Source organism: Dermacentor variabilis, chromosome 1 (assembly GCF_050947875.1).
Source record: "Dermacentor variabilis isolate Ectoservices chromosome 1, ASM5094787v1, whole genome shotgun sequence".
NCBI lineage: Eukaryota > Metazoa > Arthropoda > Arachnida > Ixodida > Ixodidae > Dermacentor > Dermacentor variabilis.
This window is the reverse complement of record NC_134568.1, coordinates 185,385,564-185,410,904: the sequence shown is the minus strand read 5'-3', so window position 1 is coordinate 185,410,904 and position 25,341 is coordinate 185,385,564. Positions and strand designations below refer to the sequence as shown.

At 43.1% G+C, this 25,341-nt stretch overlaps 3 protein-coding genes across 6 annotated transcripts in view; 2 read left to right on the top strand and 1 right to left on the bottom strand.

Annotated features, from left to right (window-relative positions):
• LOC142589443 (uncharacterized) overlaps window positions 1–7,464 on the bottom strand; it is a 103,274-nt gene extending 95,810 nt beyond the window's left edge. Inside the window, exon 1 of one of the 2 annotated variants that reach the window (XM_075700913.1) lies at window positions 7,273–7,464. The gene's annotated coding sequence lies outside the window, so the exon portion shown is untranslated. The remainder of the gene's footprint in view (window positions 1–7,272) is intronic. The other variant, XM_075700914.1, reaches the window with a different exon arrangement.
• LOC142591228 (protein GVQW3-like) lies at window positions 4,738–5,178 on the top strand. Its single transcript, XM_075703602.1, has one exon. It carries the CDS (start codon window positions 4,738–4,740, stop codon window positions 5,176–5,178), a length of 441 nt encoding a protein of 146 aa, XP_075559717.1.
• A 164-nt stretch (window positions 7,465–7,628) lies between the features above and the next one.
• LOC142589469 (vesicle-associated membrane protein-associated protein B-like) overlaps window positions 7,629–25,341 on the top strand; it is a 47,028-nt gene continuing 29,315 nt past the window's right edge. The window contains exons 1-3 of one of the 3 annotated variants that reach the window (XM_075700917.1): window positions 7,629–7,889; window positions 17,463–17,615; window positions 18,992–19,095. In XM_075700917.1, coding sequence (XP_075557032.1) covers window positions 7,838–7,889; window positions 17,463–17,615; window positions 18,992–19,095 — 309 coding nt within the window. In that variant the 5' untranslated portion in view covers window positions 7,629–7,837. The remainder of the gene's footprint in view (window positions 7,890–17,462; window positions 17,616–18,991; window positions 19,096–25,341) is intronic. The other 2 variants (XM_075700915.1, XM_075700916.1) reach the window with 2 other exon arrangements.

Here is a 25,341-nt window from a genome sequence, read left to right as displayed (position 1 = left end):
GCCAAATTAAGTCAGACATAGGGTTCGTTAACATGCAAGGTGGCAGAAATAGGCTAAAATGGGAGGAAATCGAAGAACAACTAAGGCAGGAGAACTTAATGGTTTATGGGTTTGTAGAGACACATCTTAGGGACATGGAACAACCGCCCTGTAACCCTGATTATGCATGGGAATACTGCAACAGAGTGCAGGGTAGCAGAAAGGGTGGGGGAATTGGAGCATTCATTCATAAAAATACAAATTGGCAAAGGGTCAAACAGGAATGCAAGGAGCATTTATGGCTAGAAGGAAAAGTAGCAGGGGCGAAAACACTTCTGGGCTTTGTATACCTTTGGACAGGATCAAATGCTAAAGAGGAAAACAAAAAAATGTTGGACTGTATAGCAGCGGACATCAATGAGCTAGGAAAAGGATGTGAAGTAATTGTATTAGGAGACATGAATGCGCATGTTGAAGATATGGATGGGTACACAGACTCCACAGGTAACATGCTGCTGGATATGTGTGAGAGGCTTAACTTAGTTGTCTGTAACTCTACTGAAAAGTGTGACGGGATCATAACATGGGAGGTAGGGGGTCGACACTCGACAATAGATTATGCGTTGATGTCACATAGGATGTACGATAGATTAGGAGCCATGATTATAGATGAACAGGGCTCCAGAAGTATAGGTAGCGACCACAAACGTATCAAGTTGAGTTTTAAGAGGGAAACTAAAGCACGAACGACTCGCGAGGAAACGCCAGATGTGATTTTTTACTCAGAAGACGAAGTGGAAATAGCGGCCAAACAAATACAAGAGGAAATATCAGAGAGTACTGAAACTGATTGGACTTACCCAAAGTTAATGAGACTATTTGAGCGTGAGCTAGGTAAGGCGCGAGTCAGGAAAACAAGGCAAGGGATACGAAAACTCAAGAGCTGGTGGGATGAAGAAGTTAAGAAGGCCATAAAGAAACGTCAGGAAGCCTCCAGGGAACACAGGTATTCCAAAAGTAAGGGAGAACCTGAAGCAGAAGTAGAGAGGAAATGGGTAAACTACATAAAATGCAAAAGGGAAGCATCTTATTTGGTCAACGAGAAAATCAAGACAAAAGGGTCCCAATGGCTGTCAAAAATAAGCAATAAAAAAGATAAACAGGCAGCTAGAAAATTCTGGCAACATCTGAACTCCTTGGGTAATAGGACAAGCCTAGAGCAGAGGTATATAGTAACAGCTCAAGGTACTCGGTTAGAAGGAGAGGCGGCAATGGAGCATATAGGAACCATGATGAGGGAAAAATTTACAAAACAGACAAATGGTACATGCAGTACATCGGAAAGGGATAGCCCGGTCAACCCACTGCTTTCGCTTGGACAAAAAGAGTGGGAAAGGGCGGAGAAGAGGGTACCAAGTAGCACATCGGCAGGCCCCGATGGTATTCCAATTATGTTAATAAAGAAATTGGGCCCGAAATCTAAGAAAGCATTGAGGGAGGTGGTGAGCAAAATGCTAGTGGATGGTAAAGTACCTGACGAATGGAGGCTAAGTAGGATGAGAATGATATATAAGGGAAAGGGGGACAAAGCTGACATAAATAACTACCGGCCTATAACAGTGACGTCAGTGGTTTACAGGGTGGTTATGCAGATTATAAAGGACAGACTGCAGGCATGGGTAGAGAACGAGGGGGTACTTGGAGAGCTACAAAATGGGTTCCGGAAGCATAGGAGGCTAGAAGACAATCTGTTCTCGCTAACACAGTGCATTGAAATAGCTGAAAAGGAACACAGACCCCTATGGCTGGCTTTTTTGGACATCAAGGGAGCCTATGACAGTGTACTTCAAGAGGGCTTGTGGGGCATTCTGGAAACTTTAGGAGTGCGAGATGGAGTAACCAATTTCTTAAAAGATATCTATGAACGTAACCGGGTGATTATACAATGGGAAAAGCAGGTTTCGGAGCCTGTGATGATTCGGCGGGGGCTTAGGCAGGGGTGCCCATTGTCACCTCTGATGTTTATGCTGTACCTACAAGGTCTAGAGGCCAAAATACAGCAAAGCGGACTCGGCTTCAACCTATCATTTCTCAAGCAAGGAAAATTGATTGAACAGTCATTACCAGGACTGATGTACGCGGATGATATTGTATTAATGGCTGACAATGCAGAAGATCTGCAGGAATTAGTGGACATATGTGGTACAGAAGGAGACAGGTTAGGCTTGAAGTTTAGCAAAGAAAAATCAGCAGTCATGATTTTTAATGATAACAGTTGCGGCGAGCATAAGATACAGGGGGCCACGCTGGAGATAGTCGATAAATACAAGTACCTTGGGGTGTGGATAAATAATGGCATTGAGTATCTGACAGAGTACGAAAAATATCTAACGACTAAAGGTAACAGAAGTGCAGCGATTATGAAGAGTAGGGCACTGTGGAACTACAATAGGTACGAGGTAGTACGAGGGATATGGAAGGGGGTAATGGTACCAGGCCTGACTTTTGCCAATGCAGTTCTATGTATTAGAACAGAGACCCGGCAACAGTTGGAAATTAGGCAACGTGGTGTGGGTAGGCTCGCTCTGGGAGCACATGGCAAGACACCAAATCTTGGAGTGCAGGGGGATCTGGGATGGTCTTCTTTCGAGGGCAGAGAGGCTAGTAGCAAGATAGCATTTGAGGAGCGATTGAGAAAAATGGGGGAAATTCGGTGGGCTAGGAAGGTTTTCAGTTACTTATACACGAGGAATGTTGACACGAGGTGGAGGAAGCGAACTAGAAAATTGACAAGCAAATACTTGGGAAGTAGCGGGGGAACAAGTAAGGAATCATCTGTCAAGAAAAAGGTTAAGGAGGCAGAGAGGGGTATGTGGAGTACAGAGATGCAAACCAAATCGGCATTGGAGACATACAGGACGTTTAAGCAAGAAATAGCCAAAGAAAATATTTACGATAACTCTAAGGGAAGCTCATTGTTGTTCGAAGCCAGGACGGGTGTACTGAGGACTAAAACGTACCGAGCCAGATACCAGGAGATAGATTTGGTGTGCGAGGCGTGTAGAGAGGAGGAGGAAACGGCGGAACACCTGATACTTGCTTGTAAACAACTTCACCCTGCAGTTGAATCTAACGGGGAACTATTCAAAGCCTTGGGTTTTAAAGACAGTGAAAGTAGAATAGACTTTGAACAGGTAGAAATAACTAAACGGAGGCTATCTGATTGGTGGACAATATCAACGCAAAAGTAAAGGAGTAAATACATAGGTATGCATGCATATCGAACAACTAAAGGCTAGGTGGCGCGCGCCGCCGCCGCCCGATTCAAAGGGTTGAGCCACAATCATCCATCCATCCATCCATCCTCCAGCGCAAGACGCCCATAAGCTGGTACTTCATTCTATGACGCTAACTTCGACGCTCGTCGCAATGGACCCTGACACCGACAGATTGGCTCGCGATGGTGGGCGCAACTTCAGCGATTTAAGCACCGACGAGCGCGACCTGCTGCTGAGGGCTCGCACTGCCGGCGTCGTTGCGTACTACGACGGCGGCCTCGACACCGGCTCTCCGGAGCGGGAAAGCAACGAGGGCTTCCCACGACATCACATGGACGTGGCATTCTCGCTGCTTGTTCCAAATGAAATTTTCGCGAGCCAGCAGAACCCTCACAGCACGACGCGATAACGAAACTACTGAAACTCCAAAGCGTGCGCGGCGCAGAGTCGAGCGCGCAGAGTCGAGCGAAAACGAAACCTTTCGAACACCCATATTACTGAAGGGTAACGTCAAAATGTTATTTTTTCTTAGAATCGAATAGGCGTAGACAAGTAGCATTTTTTTCCGTCTTATAATCGAATGAAATGATATTTTTAATACGAGTAGTTGAGTATTAGTAACACAAATTATGAGGAGTCCTTTCGTCATCGGGCTAGTACCGGAATGTCGCTGGGGGGTCTCAAATCGTGTCATGCATTTAACTCAATTTCTCGGTTACTAAAGCTCTGTTCGCGATTATATTGACGCCTTAGACGTTCTAGAACATTGCTCTACCACTCTAACTTGAGTTTCTGATAACCTTTAGTGTCCCTTTAATAACCAATCTAGCCAAAGTAAAATTTTGCTGCAGCTGGCTTTTAACTCTGAGAATGTTCAAAGATCACCCTCAAATGGTACAAAATGATTAAAAAAGGTAGGTAATTAACAAAATAAGCTCTGTAAGCACATGGCAAAGAAAAAAGCAAGATAATGACATAAGCAGTACAAAAAATGAATGGTAAGAACTGGCAGCATGATGCGCATACGAAAGAAAAACACTAGTACACTAAATTCCCTACAGTACACTAAATTACAAACAGGCTGACATATGTGGAGCATATTTCACTCTTCTGTTCACTGGCATACTCTACAATTTTTTTTTATTTATGTAATTGTGAGAAATGGCACAAGCACTTAGGAAATGCAAGGCCAGCTCCAACTGACATACAGGGTCTGTTCTGAAAGTAGTAGGACTGGTTTTTTCCTTGGCGAACAGGTGGACAAAAGGTGATCTGTGCGTGCAGGATCGGTGAAGTGGGATATTGGGAACGCTGGGAAAAATCGGCAGCCGGTTCTTAGCCGTTGAAGAGAGCAGGTCGCTTGTACTGTGAACCCCTGTCGAAGCGCCTCATCACGGAGAATTAGGAGCATTTATTGGATCAGCGATACGCGATCAAACTTTGTGTAAGGCATGGTAAAACGGGTGAAGAGACTCGCGACATGATTAAGGAGGCCTACGGTGATGCTGCCATGGGTAGCTCAGGAGTTTTCGAGTGGCACAAGCTGTTCCGAGAAGGTAGGGAAGGAGTGGAACATGACGACCGCTCCACACACCCTTCGACCAGCAAGACCAACGAAAATGTGTTGCGAGTGAAAAATTTACTGAACAGTGATCGTAGGATGAGTATCAGAATGATTGCTGATGACTTGAGCATTCCTCATACCCAAGTTTTTGAGATCGTGACAGAAAACTTAGCCATGAGGAAAGTGTGCGAGAAGTTCGTGCCGCGAATGTTGTCAGAGGAGCAAAAGGCCAACCGGAAAAAGAACTGCCAGGATCTTCATCATGTGAATGAGGACCCAGACTTTTTGGACAATGTAGTGACCGGTGATGAGACGGGGGTGTTTGATTACGACCCGGAGAGCAAGTGTCAGAGCTAAGAATAGCACACTCCTTCTTCCCCATGCCCCAAGAAAGCACGAATGAGCAAATCCAAGCAAAAGTCCATGCTCATTAACTTTTTTGATCTACACGGAGTCATCCACAAAGAGTTCGTACCACCCAGACAAACATTTAATGCAGTTTTTAACGTGGAAGTCCTCAAAAGACTGCGAAAACGCATTGTTCGTGTCTGCCCAGCCATCGCCAACAATTGGCGGCTGCACCATGACAACGCGCGGAGCCACACAGCTTTCCACGTAGTGGAGTACCTTGCCCAGCAAAAGGTGGCAACGCTGCCTCAGCCCCCCTACAGCTCCGACTTGGACCCGCCAGACCTTTTTCTATTCTCAAGAATAAAATTGACACTCAAGGGGAAGCATCACGGATCGGTAGAGGTGGTTAACAGGCCATGACGAGAGAGCCAAAACACATTCCGGTCCAGGCGTTCCTGGAGGCATACAAAAACTGGAAAACTCGTTGGCAGCAGTGTGTAGATGCGGAAGGGTGCTACTTTGAAAAATTCTAATCGTTTGTGATATTCTCATGAATAATTTTTTTTTTTTAGTGAGTCCTACTACTTTCAGAACAGACCCTGTACACCTATGGTAACAAATTACTAGTGTAACCAACCGATGAAGAGCATCACATTTCAAGATGAGAGAAAATAGAAGCTAGGCACTTTTATAGGATTTCCCAATAGAGGTACATACTGACTCTAGCTTTTTGTGCTACTCAGTTGGCGTCATGTTGTCCAACTAGCCAAGAGCATCGAAGTTTGACCTCTGAGGTTGTAAGCAGAGTGCAGGGCAAAATGTTCCAGAAGGCAGCCCAAAAGTGAAGCTGGATCAATGCCATGTAACACATTATTAGGGCAAGAAAATGTAGCGTGTAGCACATGGCATCGAATAAACGTTCTCGTCTCTTGAAGTTTGTGTTTTTATCTGCAAGCTGAGAAACAGGTATCCTACAGAATATGAATTTCACAGGCAGCTGCATGGGCTTACAAATTTTCAACGACCTCCATGGTGGATGATTCCCTGTACTGTCGGGGGTAACTCTCAGAGGTCACAATTGATGCAGAGATGAAAGGCACACACACCTTCTATAGCAGGCTTTTTAAATAGATGACCCCCCCCCCCCTCCACTTAATGTGTGTATTACATCTCGCAAAGAACAAATGCAGTGAAATTTTCAGTGGGTGCTTTAAGTGTCCGTTACAAAAGTAAATGCAAATGATGTAATTCTTTTTTTTTATTTCACAATTAATAAAGCAGGAGGCATGACGCAAGCGGTGTTCTAGACCATTCAGATTCATGAAACACATGCACAAGGACAGTACACGAAAAGAACAGACAAGGTAATCAACAAACTTCACGCTTTCATGTACCTATTTGTAGCGTTACCTTTTTCGCAATCAATTATTCTGTGTAGAACTTTAGCACTTACTTGCTGCTACAGAATTAAAGCATTAAGAATAAGGTACAAAAAAAAATGAGGAACAAAAAAAATGTAAGTACTTGCAAATATCCGGTATGTGTTGCTTTTCCGGATTCAGACGTTCGTACGCTGAATTAACGAAGAAATTGGTTTTTCACCAGGGGCATGAACAGTTGGTTACGTAGGGATACGTCGTTTTTCTTTTTTTCTCAATACTGACACTGCTACTGGATACAATAATGTTTCAAGGGCTTTTGTAGAATGCTGTACATTTGAGTCGTGCCCTAAACCTCGCGATGGTTCAGTGTAAAATGTATAAAACTTAGCAGTGAAAAAAAAAAAAAGCTTTCTAACGCTGTTCTGGGCAGTAGCGCACATGCTTACATTAAGAAGCGTCCAAAAAATCTTAAGAGGAGGGCGGGGGGTATATATGTTTACCGGAAATCACGTTTATATTACTTTTTTTTCGCCGTGAACTGGCAGGCCGATAAGTTTCACTAAAACAGGTCACTTTGGCACAATGCGTGTGCAGTGTTACACGAGGCGACATCGGCACAATCTGGACTAAGATAATGGGAAGGGAAAGCCCGCCCGCCCAAAGACGCCAGCGTTGCATGCAAGTTCCAACAATTGGGTTTCTTGCGGTGCGAGCTTACCTTAAGCTTGCAGCCGTTTTTCAGGCTTCTTACTTGTTACGGAACTTATGTAACGCGTTTACTCTATATTTAACCTAAACTTTTCGTTACCTACGAAAAAACAAGACTTCCGCGCGGCTAATGCGTTTCATAACGCAGAAAAACGCAACGAAGATGGCGCAAAAGGCAAAAGCACGCATCGCTGGCGTCATATCTTTTGCAACTAAACAGAACAAAAAAATGACAACTATGTCACGTTTATATCTTGGTTTTAAAAAATAGTCGCTAATAATGAAATTATAATTAATTCACAGCTACATATATTGTGATGCAATTGTGTGCCGTGTACCACCAGTACCACTGTCGCCACTAGCGCTACTAGCGCTACCAAACACCAGACGCTCAATCTTTTTCGTAACGTGTCCCGGATTGCGCTGAAATTTTCCTTCTCGACGCATGCGCCCATGTTCGTATATCGGACGCTGACGGTCGGATGATCTAGGCCTATTGGGCCGAAGAAACAAGGATAAATAGACATAGCGATACGTATTTCGTTGTCTAGGTCCTTCGCGAAGCACGGGAGATCATGAGCAAGCAAGTCCTACAGCTGGAGCCTGACTCCGAGCTCCACTTCAAAGGTACCACTCGGCTGAAGTACGGTTTTCGAACAAGTTTGGCGACATGCGGGGGCCATATTGACGGCCAGCGTCTGCTTTGCGGTTCTGCTATACGTCTTGCGCTTTGCAGGCGCGAAAATATGCTTGGCTGCATGTAAGGGTGATTGGCCTGAGAATAGAATGGGTTTTGCGACTGTTCCTTTTGGTTGCAGAGAGCAATGTTCTTCGCGGCTCGCATGTCGCCTTTCCGCCAGAAACTGCGAAACCCATCTATTGCATTCTTATTTCTTATAGCTTCGACAGAACTCTTGCTAGTTGTGAATGTTTATTCACTGTGGCAATTTTATTTATCAAAGTGCGAGACTGCAGTGATTACCTACATTCGTGGGAGGGGACCTCAAGTGGCCTGTCGGTCAGCGCTGCTCCTTCGTCCCGTTTTGTTTTTGTTCTTCCATCAATTTGCTTAGCGCTGTGCTTGCTGTGTAAGGTTAGGAGCGTGAGCTTTCATAAGTAATCCACGAAAATAAATCTTAATTTCCTTGAATGCAAGATACTTCCTGCAACAAGGAAACGTTAACTTGTTTTGTGGAATATTCGTAAATCGTGTATTTGTACGCTTTCTCCTACAACATTTCCGTGCTCGATCTTAAAGTCTACCGAACGAGTCATTGTGCCCTAAAGTTGCGGTGCCTAATTATAGCGTGTGCGTAATTCGCCGCGAACAATGTAGCTGTGTACGCCAGGCGCGCCGCTGACCGTTCGTTTCCGTAGCTCGAAGCCGCCGCCTCTTGGCGGGGCCGAGGAGTCCTCTGGCTTGGCAAAGAGGTGCGCTCATTGTAGGGCGAAGACACTGCCTGCTGCGGGTTGCAGTGACATTGCTGTCCGGTCGCATCTCACCGGTGTTTAGTGTGTGGGCGTCATGTGGGCATTGACAGCGTCCGAAGCCGGCTGCTAGTTGCGACTTCCATCAGCTTCCTCCCTCCTCCTCCTCTTTTCTCGGTGACTTTCCGGTAAACGTTACGAGAACCAGCCTGAACTATGTGTCCCTAGACCTTGACATTGCCCTTCGCACCTAACTGCCTAGCTGGGATGGAATAACCGGCGGCGCTCGTCTTCCTTATGAACCACTATAATACGACCTTGACACGTACCGCCTGCCTACATTGATGTGTGCGGTGCTTTCTGCTGCGCCGTCTGTCATGCACGAATCGAGCTGCTGTGCGAAGCACAGTTGACGCGTAGATCGTCGTAGAACTATCATTGGGCGCACCTCAGGTGACAGAAATACGGAATCCACTACCACGGTATCTCATTTCTATCTAGATTATGACTTTTGAATGTAAAACACACATATATGTATAGACGTGCAAATGGTACTTTTCACTCTGTTCTGACTGTTGTGCTACATACACAGCTACTGATTAAGGTGCTGTTTGTCAGTTTTTTCTAGCACTTTAGTTCATGATCTGCCGTGGTTAAATCCCAGCCGCGACGGCCACGTTTCGATGGGGTTGAAATACAATAACGCCCATGTACTGTGCATTGGGTGCACACTAGAGAAACCAAAGTGGTCGCAATTAATCTGGAGGTCCCGACTACAGCATACCTCAAGATCGGATCATGATGTTGGCACGTAAATTTCCAGAATTTAATTTAAATAATTTAGTTCATATTCTACGAGGGCAACAAATTTGCACCGCTTAGCTGTGTTCTGTGTGCTAACCAACTAAAGCTACATACACGAGTTATTTCAGTGGTGTGAAAATTTCAGTGCAACTGATATACATATTTCATGTTCATGATTGTGCTGCTAGCAGACCATGATCATATTGCCCATTTTGTACTGTGCACCTAAATTTCAATGCTTGTGAAGACCCCCTTATCTGAATTTTATGGTATGCTTTCCACCAAAAAGTACTAAATATGTGAATCAGCAAAACTTGAACAAGGTGAATGCAGGAGCCAACGTTTCGACAAGTGGACTTGTCTTCTTCAAGGCGACGTACGCTTTCCTCGCCACAGTATATTGTGAATGAAATTTAAGATGCTAAATGGAACAGGAACTCCAGTCCATGGCTGAAGGATACTTGTAACTGCTCCTATAATTCAAAAGTACTGTGGTAAATGTTCTACATCACTTGCACCATTGAAGAAATGCTACAATGAATTGTCTGGCCAGATGCTTGGAACATTTTCTTCAGTGGTGGAAGAACTCATCATTGCATGGAGGTTATTGCTACGTATATCCCAGTCTTTTTCCTTACATTTCATGGGCTGCCTATGCCAATTTATGCATTACAAGTCACCTAAACTACTACACTTGTGGGGCATAACAAGATCACTTCCTAGGAGCCTGTCTGTGAGGCCCAGGCAAAGCTTGTTTTGGTCGCATGATATAATGCTTTGTGTGACCTATAAGCACCGAATACTTTGGGCAGTGGCATCATCTAGTGGTATATCTAACTTGGTTTGCTCTTGCCCTCTTAGTAGCGTTCAAGCATTGCAGTTTCACCTATTTTATTGTACCGCATGCATAAATGACTTGCTCTACAATATCAAGGCTGACATGTTTCATCATGGGCTATGCTAACAATCTTACAAAGATGCACAGCCAATTCATTATTGCAGATAAGCAATAGCATATGTGCACAATGTGTATTTTCTCTTGAACGCGGTAATAGCCAACTCTACTGATGTAGTTGCTTCTGCATTATGTATACCCTAAGGAGAGTTGCAGCTTAGAACAACAGAAAGCTGAGCTAGTTGGTAAAGATTCATAATGTAAAAGAGAGGTAAGGTGTGCTTCTTGGCGTGTCTTGTTTTTTTCGCCTCAGTGCTTTCTTCAGTTCATAGTTGACATTCATGTTGTACACTTCTCTTGTGTCCGTGTCTGCACGCTTTACCCCATTTGTGAGTTATAGCTTGTCATGCAACAAGTCACCAGTTCACCATTTCTATCATGATACCATTATTATCATTGCAAAGGTGGTGTAGTACTGCGGTTGCTTGTTTTTTACCTTTCATGGCAAGTAGCACTGTAAACTGTGCTAATGCCTGGCTAAATGTGTCCTATACATTTCTGTAGGTTTTGTTGGGGGTAGCATAGTGGTCAGTGAGAAGATAGGTTAACTTGCTTGGTGGTGTACGGTAGTGCAGTCGCACAATATTTTGGAAATTTTAAATGTAGATATGCTAAACACATTCGTAACTCTATTTACGTAGTTGTTATATAATTGGCCTCTAAATACCATGCAAGTTGCGGTACTGTCACTCATATTGCATGTAACTAAAGGTTCTTCATTGAATTTTTCTGTAGACAAACTAATATAGGAAAATAGTTCAATATCAGCAGTGCTGCAATCATAGTTCTTTTTCAATTATCTTCAACATAGTTTATAATCTAAACTGGAAGTCTGTTTCCTTAGGCATTATATAGCAGGAAATTGTCAAGCTTTTACATTCTTTATACAGAAATCTGTACTGGCTGAGGTAAATGAAATGTTCGCTCGAACTTTTCAAATGCTGCAATAAATTGTCGCGGATATCAAGGCTAGCATGCTATATTTGAAAGGGACGCATGCCTACACGAGCGGCCCTCAAGGGTGTTTTGGTGCTAGAACTTCTTGCCACTTTTAGTGTTCTTGTTATGGGCAGCTGCTGAGTGTTTTGACATTGGGTATTCAGCATTGCATAGATGAGCAAATGGCAAGCAATGCTGATTTGTTTCCATACGATGAAATGGAATGGCAAGCTCTGCTTGTTAAACATTTGAGAAAAATTGTAATACTGCATTGCTTTTAACTGACTAACTCTTTGAATGTGATTTTTCATTACATAAGAGCGCTCTTTTATTTAAGCTAGCCATTGTGTAGGTTACTTAAGCTGCTTGCAATTTGTAAAGGGCCAAAAGAGGCTGGTCAGCGCCAGAAACTCCTTGAGCAGCTGCATCACCTGTTGGCACGGCATTTCAGGTTGGGTTGCCTCATCACCGGCAGTGCTGTTTGTAAGGGCACCACTGATGACTTGCAATGGCCATCTGGTGCCTTTGACTCAATTACCTACCAGCTTAATAGATCTTCACTGCACTTTAGGACTTGTTTAAACCGCAGACTTGGTTGCAGAGCATTTAGGTGTACTATGCGGCATGCCTAGGTAGAAGTACATTTCCTTTGCCTAGCAGAGGCTAGTTGGGCAGGCTGAGAAATAATAGCATCTTACGAAACTTGAACTTGTTGGTTCATCTTTGAACGGAAAAGCAGCACACACACAGACAGGCTGGAAAGTGTACTTGGAAAAAGAGGTCGCTTGAAATGTAGGCAGTACATGGTGGCAACATTAGAGAGTATCATGTAGAGTCCCTTGTTTTACTCCTTTCTGTGCTCAGCTCAGCTGGAATAATGCTTAATTCTACTCCATTTCTTTATTTTTATATTCCATCACTGACTTGACTATTGCCATGCCTACTTTATCAACACAGTATGCCAGTAAGGAGCTAAGGATAAGAAAAAATAAAATAAATACTTGTTGCATTACCCTGGCTTTTATGTTTTTAGCGAGGTTTAAGCTGCAATAAATGAAGCACATTTTTTTTAGGAAAAGAATTTATCAGTGCCTGAAGCAGATGGAATCCCAACAGCTTAAAACAAAACTAGCTGAACAATCTTTGTCGAGTGAACGAACAGCGCACATACTGACATGACCCTGCACTTTCATGCACCGAGAGCAGTGTAGGTATAATGTAAAAATTTTCGTTCTATTCCTTTTGTCATGCACCGTTCATGACCAGGGAATCCCAGTGGTAACGGTGATAGAGCACAGCTTGTACCACTGACAAAACGCAAAAAGGAATAGCATTGGAATAGAATCCTTGTAATATACTGGCCCAGGTTTTCTTAGTGGTATAGTGGCACCGCCTGCCATTAAGAGTGCATAATGTCCTCCTCACTTTTTATTACATTAGCAGCTGGCATTTTGCAGCTATAACCTATTCAGTCACGAATTATAAGTGCAGCTTCTTAAGGTCCCCAAATTTATTTTTATAAACACATGGCACAAACATTGCCATCGCAAACATTTTTGACCTATAGCATGAATATTTAATGCCATCGGGCCACTCTTCATAATTACAAAAAACAGTTGATTACAGATATTGAAGTTTTATTTGCTATGTGCTGGTTATTGTTGAGTTTGAGATCCTTCTGACTTAAAAATTGAGTGTTGATACAAAGCACGTTCAACCTATTGTCAAGCCTAGTAGTACACCACTTGCAATGCTACTAAAGTGGATCGCGACAGTGTTTTTGGTTAGCACAGGGTTGGGTTTACATTCAGTGCTATGTTTAAGGTTTATTTTCTGGCTGCCACTAGTCGGTGCAAAGTTGCATCTCCGTCTGGAGATGGTTTTCGATCCAAAAGTGCTGCAGTTTTGTAAATTCAATCTGGACAAAATGGCAAGTGGCACACCCAAATGTGTTATTAAACAGTTTACCTCCCATTAAAAATTTGAGCGCTATTGAGCCAGCAGGACTAGTATAAAGTAAGCATTTCTTTTAATTTTATTAGCTACCACTCACAATCGGCTGATCCTGGTGATAATGTAGGTGGATTGTGGCTAGGACCACTGACAGTGTGGAAGAAAAAAGGAATATAATTGTTACATTTTCTCCGTCCAAATTGGCAAAAATAGCCATTTACACCAGTCTACCTGAGAGGTACAATATTTTGTTCTCTTTTATTGGCATGAAGTTTTAGAGCAAAGCTGTTTATGCAGACCCTGTGCCGTCGTTGTTGGAGTTCGCTAAAAAGGGCCATGTGACCTAGCGGCAGGGGGAAAGGGGTTGGAGTGTAGAAGCGTACAGTGAGGGGCTAGTTGGTATGACATTATGAGAACAAAGAAAAACTGCGCAAAAAAAGGACAAGACAGAGAAAGAACTACACGACACAGGTGCAGGGTTGGAGTGACCTGTTTACCTCTGTGAGAATGCTATCTTATATGCGAATCTTATACGGTTGTCACACAATGCATTTTCGGCGATTGAGCAAGATTGGTATCAAACTTCTTGGCAATTGATTCCACCCTGCCGTGAAGGAAACTGTTATGCTGGCAGTTTGTGGCCCCCGAACAGTGCCCAGCGATTGAAACATGATACTAGGAGCGCATGGCCGCTGGCATTTCTTGCACCAGCAAGAAGTGCCGGCAGCCACGTCAATTGTCAAACCAATCTAACCGATTGTCAAAATGATTGCAGCGCCTGCATCTCTAGTGGTGGGTCTTATACAGGGCTTTGGATTAGTGGTTCCACACATTCCATCCCAGCTACAATTATGGAAAGATCATGAGTAGTGCGTACTCCTGAGGAAGAAGCTGCCTACTGTGAGCGCCAGCAAGAGTTGGCGGTGAAACGCACAAAAAAAAGAAAAACACTGGAAAAATTGAAAAAATAAAGCACTCCTAAAGTATGCTCACCATGCGATGCACACAAAACCGTAAATGAGGGAAAAGAATGGTTAAAAAAAAGATCAATATGGACTGCTTGCAAAGTTTGACTTGCATGGTGTAACACTCGGTCTAACTCTGTAAACAGCTTCACTGTTCAACCATCTTCACGGACTGGAAGGGGCAGTGATTTTTGGCTTCACTGGATGCATGTGATGCTTTTATGTTGTGACCAGTTTAAATGAAATAGTGATTGAAAAGATTTTTCCTGTGCTTGATATGTAGACAAAAATTAATGAACATAGCCACCAGTGGTTTGGCATGGCTAACCAATTGGGGCTATCTTTTTCATATCTCCTTAACCACTGATATTCGAGTTTCTTCATAGACCTCATAAATTGACATTTTGCTTGTCACTTAGACTTGTTTCTATTTCTTTTCCCCTTTTTTTTTGCCACATCCCCAGTTATTTTCTTGTTTCTCTTCTACTGAAAGAATGTATTAAATTTCGCAGGATGCAGTTTCCACTGCTCAAATTTCAGAGCTGACATATTTGTATGATGGCAGATGACTCAACAGAAGCAGGCTGTAAATCTGACATTGTATCAGATCCCTTCTGTTGTGTGTGTACTGATGACTCGGTGCTGTTGTAAAGTTACAATTCGTAACAATGATTGCATCATGTTAGCAATTAACACACAGTTGTCAAAGGCCAGAAGGATTTGCTTAAATGTCTTCCATAGTGCAAATGCTTCTAGACAAGTCTCCCTAGGCTTGGGCGGGCTGTGATTTTAAAATGGACATTTCCTCATTCTCTCTGGGGTCGAGGTGAGACAAGGCGACAATCTGTGCAGTATTTGCATTAATGCACAAAATATTGTGTATGCAACGATGCATTTGGGGTGAAGTGGGCATGAAAGGTATAGTCATGTTCTCTATTTGTATCAGCATTTTGGCCATGCTTGGCTTGCGAGAATAAGCCATTGTGGTCTTTATAAAGTACTGGAATATATTTGAAGTTTCATGCATATCTGTGTTTACTTGGGGTGGCTTAGAGAAGGAAACAAGGGCCTTTTGTGTTGTTACTCCAGCCAGTTCCTTCCCCAAGCACAAAACAAGCCAATAAGCCATCTCTATCTGAATGAAGATATATTCATTATAACGTATAAGGAAACAGCAGGCATTGATTGTTTAAGAATGTGGCCTGTGCTGCATACATTGTTTTCCTTTGGCACTGCCTCTGATACTGTGCACATGATGGCTATGGAGCTATGCAGTTTACTTTGTGGTGGTGATACTAAGCTCTGATGTTGCATAATGCAACCTTATCGATTTAGCAGTGTGTTGAGAACTGCTGACATGAGTGAGTCTCCGAAATCTAATGTTGACATGAGGCTGGGTTCATATTTTGAAAATTCTTTTGCATGTCATAACTGCACCCCCCTGCCCTCATTGTTTATTGTGCATTACTCGGACAACATGGGATGGCTCACACTGTCGTGGAGCATTTCTCTCGTACAGTGCGACACATCAGTTACTCAAAGCTAACCATGCACCAAAAGCAAGAATTTCAAAACATTTTATGTCCCTAAAACACAAATACAACTCCACAGAATTTTACACACTCGTCAAAAACTAAAAATGGGGATTTTTGCTGCTGCAGCAGGACCAGAGTTCTCTGATGCCAGTAGGTTAAATGCTCACTCAAGTATACTTGCAGTCGAGGAATGCACTATAAGCATGGCTGTGAAACAGATACAAGATATGCATACCCATATCAGTTGTGTTCAGTGACTCCATAATCATTGTGCAAGCGTAATGCACATGTAAAACGCACTATAATCCTCTGCTAAACTCCTTTGTAAAATGTCTACAGCATACAATCGGAAAGTTCACATAACTATCTGTTGGGTCCCTCGCCATCGTGGTATAGCTGTGAATGAGGAAGCTTATGCTATAGCTGGATCAGTCTATATTACCTTATGTTTCACACTGAGACTTTAAGCACTGGTGCACAACAATTTGCAAATGCACTGGCAGAAGGAACGGAATCCCTTAGTCAATAATGAGCTCCACACTGTCCAACCATAAATAAGCTCTGCATACACTTGTTTCTGCCAGAGACATGAAGTGATCTTCAGCAGCTTGAGAATAGAACACACTTATGGAACACACTCCTACGTCCCCCTCGCAGCTGATCTGCCCATCTGCAGTCTGTGTAATCATCACTGTTTATTTCATAATTGAATGCCACAAAATGGAGCAAGAAAATATTTAATACTTCAGCTCCCTCTGCAACTCGCACACACCATTGCATCCATCCATGTTTTCATCTCATGAACCCTCTATTCTTTTTAAACGCCTTTATGATCTTCTTAAGTCTGTTAGATTTTTAAAAGTAGTTTTGGCATCTGGCTAAACCCAGTCCTGCTCGGTTAATGAGGCAGCGTTAAACGGTGACAATTGAAATATTTCACTTGGCACTGTACCTCACGACCCTTACTGATGTAAGCGCAAATAAATGCTCCTTTGTCACCACCATTGTAAGGATTTTAACCATCAGAAATATACATTTCATCTCCAGCAACAGTTTTATAAACATCTGTAATACTCCTTTCCTCTTTTTATTGTAGCAGTATACACCGGCATGTTTATTTTCATATACACGGATCATTTGCTTGCTACCATTACCTTGAGCTGACCAGTCAGCACTGCTTTGGCGCTGTATGGCCATAGTAGCATTTGTGCCATTAAACTCCATAAGTCATCATATTTATTGTGCAAATTGGTTAACCCTATGAAAACAGTGCTGCAATGGTTTTGAGCCACTGACAAAAGGCAGGAACAATGGATAAAAAGATATAATTATTACAAATCCTTGACCCAGGTCTGAATAATGGTGCAATTTTATAGCTCAAAAATTTTGCATGAGTCTTGTATTAAAAAATGAAACAAGTTCTTGCAGTTTAGTCTTCAGCATTGTCAAAACTGTACATCTGTGTGTTTCCGAACGCATTATGTGTGTATCCGAACGCATTAACAAATAGCATTATTCTGTTTAGCTATCTGGTTGTTGGTTTACAAGTTGCTGCTCCACTCAGTAAAACATTGTCTAACGTGTCCTTTTCTTTTTCCCATGCTTGTTACATAATGCACAGGCCCTTTCAATGACGTGGTTACTTCTCACCTAAAGTTGTCCAACCCAACAGACAAGCGAATCTGCTTCAAAGTAAAAACAACGGCACCGAAGCGCTATTGTGTACGGCCCAACAGTGGAATCCTTGAACCCAAGCAAGCCGTCCAAGTGGCTGGTAGGTGCCCTGTATTAATTTTCTGGTTTGCCTTAAAAGCCTTTATTTGTAACAGTATGTCATGTTTAATTTCTCTGCTTCCACAAAATTCATTTTATTATTTCAATGTCATTGCAAAGTTGACCCCATATTTTAAAGAGCATGCATTTAGTTGCTCAGATAGGAGCTGATGCATTAGGACAGTATTAAAAAATTTCCAATGAATCTTGGAGATCAGTCAATCTACAAACTTTAACAAGTCTGCTCTTTTTCATGAATCGCTGTCATCATCAGCCTAAGTCATGTCTACTGCAGGACAAAGGCCTCTGACTGCACCATCCTTATCACTATTTTGCATCAGCCAACATCAGCGTATACCTGTATATTTCATATCGTTACCCCACCTAATCCTCTGCCATCCTAGTCTGCGCTTCCCATCTCTTGGCACCCACTGCTTCTATTGTAGACCTCTGGTTATCAGCTCTACGCAATCATGACGTACCCTGCTTTATTTCTTCCTTTTAATCTCAACTGGAATATCCCTCTAGTAATTTTGGTATGGAACCCTATGGGTTGCGTGGGGCTTGGCATCCCAAAGTAACACTGGGGATATGAGAGATGTAGTTAAGGGCTGCTGATTAATTTTGACCAGCTGGAGTTCTTTAACTTGCACCTAAATTTAGATACAGAAGCATTCTTGCATTTTGCCCCACCGAAGTGTGGCTGCCTTGAATCAAATCCGTGATCTTGTCGTTTTACCACCATGAGAATTCTGTATAGTGCATGTATGTTTGTACAGTTTAGGTAACAATAATGAATTCCTTTGCCAGCTTATATAACATTACATAGTTTCTGCGTAATCTTTAAATTGACCCTTAGCCTTTGCTGGTTTTGGTTTTGAGTCATCTCCTGCATTGCTGAATAAGGGAATATCTGAAACCTGTATGTGCTTAAATGTTCCCATTTAATCCAGTCCTTTAGTGTGTGTTTTCTTTCTGCCAATCTGACATCTTGCCCACTTGTTGAGCACACAGTGAATTAAAGGTTGTCTGCTTGCTTGATCCCCTTATTAACCAGGTGTCTTTTTGTGCCTTTACTGGAAGGAATTATGGTACAGTAGCTGTGGAGTCTATATAGACCTTTCTTTACATACTCACATATGCTCCCTCATTTTGTTCAGTGATGGTGCCAGGTAGAATGAGTAGTTAGTCTCACGTGTTATTTGATTAGGATCATGCATTTATGTGTATATTTAGCCATTGCTTGGTTGTTTATTGGTTGCAGTGGCCTTTGCTCTAATGTAATAAGTATATACATCGATGTGATAATTGCAGGCTATTATTTGCCTTTGAAACTATTAGGTTGTCCTAATACTTGTTTGCCACCTGGACTTGCAGTCATGCTCCAGCCATTTGAGTATGACCCAACGGAAAAGAACAAGCACAAGTTTATGGTCCAGACCATGATTGCTCCGGATGGTGATGTTAATCAGGATACTGTGGTGCGTGAAACATTATATTTCATTCTGGTGTGCTTGTCTCTTTAAGATATTTTCTGCCCACCGTGGTTGCTCAGTGGCTATGGTGTTAGGCTGCTGAGCACGAGGTCGCGGGATCGAATCCCCGCCGCGGTGGCCGCATTTTGATGGGGGCGAAATGCGAAAACACCCGTGTACTTAGCTTTAGGTGCACGTTAAAGAAACCCAGGTGGTCGAAATTTCCGGGGTCCTCCACTGCGGCGTGCCTCATAATCAAAGTTGTTTTGGCACGTAAAACCCCATAATAATAAAAAAAATATATATTTTCTCCACACATTTTGTGTGTAACAGTTCATGTTATTTAAAACATGCAAAGGTTATTGAATGCTTGATATAACAAGCATGGAATAACGAATGTTTGGATTAATGAAGTAAATATAAAATTTGGTTGGTCATACTTTATTTCAATGGAGTATTCTCGTGCATAACGAAATTGAATATGTGGAATCCGACACTGTATTTGTTATTGCGACACAAATCTTTGTTTGCACATGCCTCAAAATATATACTCAAGCATCAAAATGGCAAATACTGTCACCAACCGATTTTTCAGACAACTTACTTTTTGGGCTGAAATGATTCCTGTGGCACTGCCACCTACCCCTAGCACTAATGTATGACAGCAATAACAAACATTTTGGACGCTTCACAATGATTCGGGCACAAACCGCGTCTGCAATGCCTCAAACATGGTGGCTATGAACCAAGTTTTCACCATCTCAATTAGCATGAAACTGCATCTATGGTTGCCAACTCCCACTGAAGCGACACCTAATGGCCTAAGTAGTCTGACGGCTGCTGGAGCGGCTAAGTAGTTTGAGGGGCTTTAGAAGTGGCTGGGGACAAGCCATCGTGGGCAGCTGTTTGCACTCGATTGTAAACCTCATTGGTGATTGAGCATGAGATCAGACTCGTGAGCTAGACTTACGGCCGAAGTAGCGGAGTACAGAGCCTGTGTGGCCCACTGAGTGTTCAACAAGTTTGTTGATGTGTGCTCTTTGGCCGGTGGCTCAGCTTGGTCGGACTACAGTCGGCAAGTTAACGTGCCTATCCTGCACAATAATACTGGTCGTACGGGTGCTTATTCGCAGTGTTGCAGAGTGCGTGTATGTAATTTATTGTTGTTCCCATGTCTCGTATCACCATGACACGAGGTCGACGGGTGATCAAGGTCTGCAAGAGGAGGAGCATTTAACCTTTTGAGGGTCAAGTTTCTTTTCTTTTTTTTTTTCTTTCTTTCTCTTTTTTTTTTTTTTTTTCCCAAATGCGACCTTTCATGGTCGAATTTTTTTATTGCAGATTTATTATATTTAGGCGGACCTATTTAGAAAAAAATATTACTCCAGTTTTTTTAGTGACCATAAAGTAACAAAAAAAAAGTTTAATTAGGTAAACATGCATTGCTTATTCATGAATACAGATAGGCTTCCATGAATACTTATAATAAGAATAAAAAAGTAGATACACTGAAATAGATATATTCTGGTTTGGCACTTGGGCAATAATAGTCCTCATTGCTGGGATCACCTCTGGACTCGCTTGCAGCAGAGCAACTAGTATGCACGGCCATATTGAACCATGTATGTGAGCACATGCTAGAAAATTCCATGGTTGTGCACTTGTCAGAAAAACCTAAGAAGTCGGAAACTTGCAGTAATCTTTCGTTCCATCGCCAACAAGGGGGCAATGAGTTTTCGCAAGCTGGATCTCGAGAAATCATTTGTATATACCAGCGCCCGCCTGTAATCAAGCGGGCGCTGTAACAGATGTACTCGCATACCTATGAACAACAGACGAGCGAGCATCTAGCGGTGACCTTTTGAGAGATTAGAAACCTAAGAAACAGAAATTTTTAGAAGCGCAACAAATGGAAACAGCCTGCGAGATAAAACCAAAAGTAATCGCTGCACGCAGTCGCACATGCGAATGCAAGCGCCGAGTGGTCACTGAAATGCCAACATGAAAAAGCCGTGGAATGAAAACCAACAGACTACAGAGCAAAAACAAAACTTATTGTATCCACACAGGGTGGCAGCACTTGCTGGGCAACAAATAGTTGAAAAAGCCAGTTCCATGCAGTAAAAGCTGTCAAAACAGCGAAACTGGTGGTTGTTTTCTCAAGTTTGAACTCGTGTTTAGCACAATTTTTATTAGTCTTTTGTCTCGTCGTCGTTTTGCTAGATTCCAGCTTCGGTTCCGGATTCCACACACTCTTCAGTTGCATGAGGTTGTGATCAAACCACAGTCTATCGCACACCTTGCAGCTGTGGCCGTGCTCACGGTCGAAAAATTCTCTTGAACTGTCCATCAGCACCCTCCATGAGAGGAATCTCTCCGTGTCGTCTCTGCTCGGCCTCCTACTCTCGAAGTTAGGGGTTAGCTTGCCTCTGCTAGTGCTTGACTTGCGTTGCCTTCTCTTGAAAGTGGGGGTTGGCTTGCCTGCACTGACACTTGGCTTACGCTTCCCCTTCTCGTCCTCGGCGATAGCAGCTTCACTCCGCTCCCGCTTCTTGCTCTCAAGCTCAGGATTTGCTTGACGTGAGTGCTGCCATTCTCGTGCGAACTGCAGTTCCCACCGAGCGGAATCAATGCATGCGGCGAAAGGGCACACGCCGGCGAAACACCTGCTCCTATAACCCTCTCCTCCCCCTCCCCTGGCGCATGCTCTGATTGGTCCGCTCCCATTCCGGCGGGATGGGAGCGGACTCACTCCTACCCCCGTTGCGCCCTCTGGCGTTGAGCTCTGGAATTTGCCCCCCCCCCCCCCCCCTGTGTGACACCGGATGCCAGACTGCGAAAGCTCAACTTAGAACAGCTCCACTGTTGAAATTGGCACATTTTTCAAACGTACAGATAGTGCCGTAAGTATACGGCATTGACCACTTGGGACTTGTTCGGGGCACCGTACATTTGCAGCCTTGACCCTCAGAGTTAAAGGTGTTTTGCTGCCACAGGCAAAAATTATATACACCTCTCCCCACTCGGCACCAAATTTATGTGTATCATGTTGACAAATTCAAGCCTCGCTTTCTGAGATATTACTAGTAAATCAAACGGCTCATCAAGCTTGAACAATCAAGCATAGAAACGGAAGTTACTGAAAATAAAAAGATGTAATCCAATTTGTGCTGAAGAGAAATCCTGAATAAGTTTTAAAACCATGGAATAATAGTACATGTGGTTGGCAGTAAGAGTATCGGAAAACATGGGGAAGAAACGAAACTAGGTATAACATACTATAAATGGAAGAGGTCAAAAATTGCAACGCTGTGTTGTATCACAATCAAATGATTGTAATAATACGGGCCTAAAAAAAAAACCTGTAGACGCGTTGCAATCGCTCCTCAACCTTTACTGCAGCTTTGACTCATGAGAACAAATGAAACAAACTTGATTATTATGATCATCTGCTGGCTGCCATCAATATACAGCGCTACACGGCCGCTCTTGATGATGCCCATCGGCGCTTTCAGCGCAGTCTATTCATGTTTCGGAGGACGAAGGTGTCCGGCATGCTGGGTTCCGTGAACTTTGGTTCTTTGTCAACAAAAATGTGGGCCAATGCAGGAAGGAAGGGTCCATGCAGGCAGGAGGGTCCATCCAAATGCAGGAAGGGTCCAAGTGCAATGGCACATACCCTTGTGGACTCTGGGTGGTGGGCTCCGGGCCCTGTAACGCGCCCTTGAACTACCCTTGTCACACCTGGGACCTAAAGAGGTCCCAGGCACAAGGGTAAGAACAGATACGATAGAATCTTAGCCCAAAAAGGCAACCTGCGTTGGCCATGTCTTCGTTCACACTGCCCTCTCTTTATCGGTGTTTCAAGCGTGCTGCTGAAGTGTTGCGCCTGTCTACTTTCCTCCTGTTCCTCAGGGCGGTGGTCCCGTTGTCCACACGAATGTATATGGAAAACCAGAAAAACAAGTTACCGTTCTACGTTCTGAATTTCACTTCTCTGTCATCGTAATGGGGAGGCCGCGTATAGCCCGGATTCTTGAGGAGCAACGCGTCTACGAAGAGCGACGTCCCACATGCACTTGGCGTTTTGTGCACAATCTTCATCGGTGCTGTTTACCGCCCGCCAGCACCGATTGCATTCTCGTCTCTGTTTCTGCCATTCCTCTTTGTAGGCGTGTTGCTCTCGGTAGTCTTGACTATACATGAATATGATGGAATTAATATAATAATAACAGAGGTGATATGAGATGCGTGTGTGCATAGCAATAGTCGCGATCACCACCGATTAAGACAATAAATGTGTTCATACCTTTGTTCAAAATTCTGTGTCAGCTCTGTGTTGTATGCTAAACAGCTTCACTGATCATCCACCTTCACATAGCGGGAATGGCTCGTGATTTTTTCTTTTCCAGGATTTTGTAATCTTTTTCCTCAGAGTGGAGACACCAGTAGCCAGATTTAATTGTTACAACTAAAGGTTTGCGACTACCAAATTTTCAATTTCAAAATTACGAGGTTGTGGGATCAAATCCTGGCTGCGGCAGCCCAATTTCGATGGGAACAATATGCAAAAATGCCCTTGTCTCGTTTATTGGGGGCACATAAAGATCCCCTGCTGGTCAAAATTAATCTGGAGTCCCCCACTATCGTGTGCCTCATAATTAAATCGTGGTTTTGGCACATAACACCCCAGAATTCAACTCAGTTCAATTAATTCGTAAGTTTTAATAATAAAAACGAAGTGCAAGATAAATCAAATACTTTTTTAATACTACTACTATTTATTTTATAAAAATTCAATTTCTTTCACCAACCAGAGGTACGAAAAAAAAGCTGTTTTATTGCACTCCGAATAACGCGCAGAAAAATGATACTTCATGGTCAAAAAAATTCTCAGGTGCAACGCTTTTGATTGAAAGTGTCATAACTGCAGTTATTTAATGTTGTCCTGGAGGTAGACTAGCTACTAAACATGTCAGGGTAGCAGGGATACCCTCTTGCGTGTCTCAAATCCTTCACACACCGAAAGAAAGGCTGCTCACTGGACACACTAGTGTCTGGTATCGGTAGGTATCTCTTTGCAAGCCAAGCCAACACTGGGCACCATGCTTACACAACCAATCGCATTGATCTTCTTGGCCCCAAATCTCGCAACCTGTGCTTGTGGTAGTGTAAATTACTACTGGTTGACGAGCATATCAAGTCTTTCAACAGCACTGATGTGCAAGAAGCCTTTTCTGAAGCTTTTGTTTTAGTGTACACATCTGGGCTGGTGTTTAAATTTTACTTGCTTATTTTAAAGCCAGGCAGACAAAGCACATAAAGGGTACTTGAGCAGGTAGCCGTAAGGTAAGGGTAGCCGTAAGAACCAGCAGGGGCCCATGACAGCACCTTTTTACTTTTGATATGCTTCGCCGCATAACTTGGCTGTACTGCGGCGAAGCCGACATAAAGAATTGACAGCCATATTTGTGTGTGTCTAAATATTTTAAGGCAGTTTGTCGTGTGCGTATCATGGCCACGCACGCTTATATCGCCCTCCGTTTCTCTACCACGGGTGCGCTTTAAAACCACGGTGCTGCAATTTTGCTTTCCTTTCCTTCCTTCTCCGCCTTTAAACTGGCTCTCTTAACTACTACACGCAGAGACAAAGCAACAGCGCGCGCATTAGATCCCATAGATGAGATGAATATTTAGTTATTATTAGGGTTATAATTATATTTGAGTGCTGATTGCTGTGCTATCGTTTGTTAACGAAGCTTTCCCTCATGTCTAAATATTTTAAGGCAGTTTGTCGTGTGCGTATCATGGCCACGCATGCTTATATCGCCTTCCGTTTCTCTACCCTGGGTGCGCTTTAATACCACGGCGCTGCAATTTTGCTTCAGAGACTTTCCTTCCTCCTTCTCTGCCCTTAAACTGGCTCTCTTAACTACTACACGCAGAGACAAAGCAACAGCGCGCGCATGCGATCCCATAGATGAGATGAATATATATATATATATATATATATATATATATATATATATATATATATATATATATATATATAGAAAATTATCAGTCATAGCTCTCGTAGTATAGCCCTCTGGGCCGTTTCCTTTTTTTCTTTTTTTTTCGAAAATAGTCCTATTAGGGTTATTATAATTACACGAAGGTATTTCGCCCTCGTCAGCAGCAGTCCCTGAGATGGTTATTCTGGCGGCTAGCTTACCACGCTATGCGTGCCGCCCTCGCACCTGTTTAAGCTTT

Bases quoted from the DNA above. Each gene is read 5' to 3' on its own strand.
- LOC142591228 (XM_075703602.1), top strand. From the start codon at position 4,738: ATGATTAAGGAGGCCTACGGTGATGCTGCCATGGGTAGCTCAGGAGTT.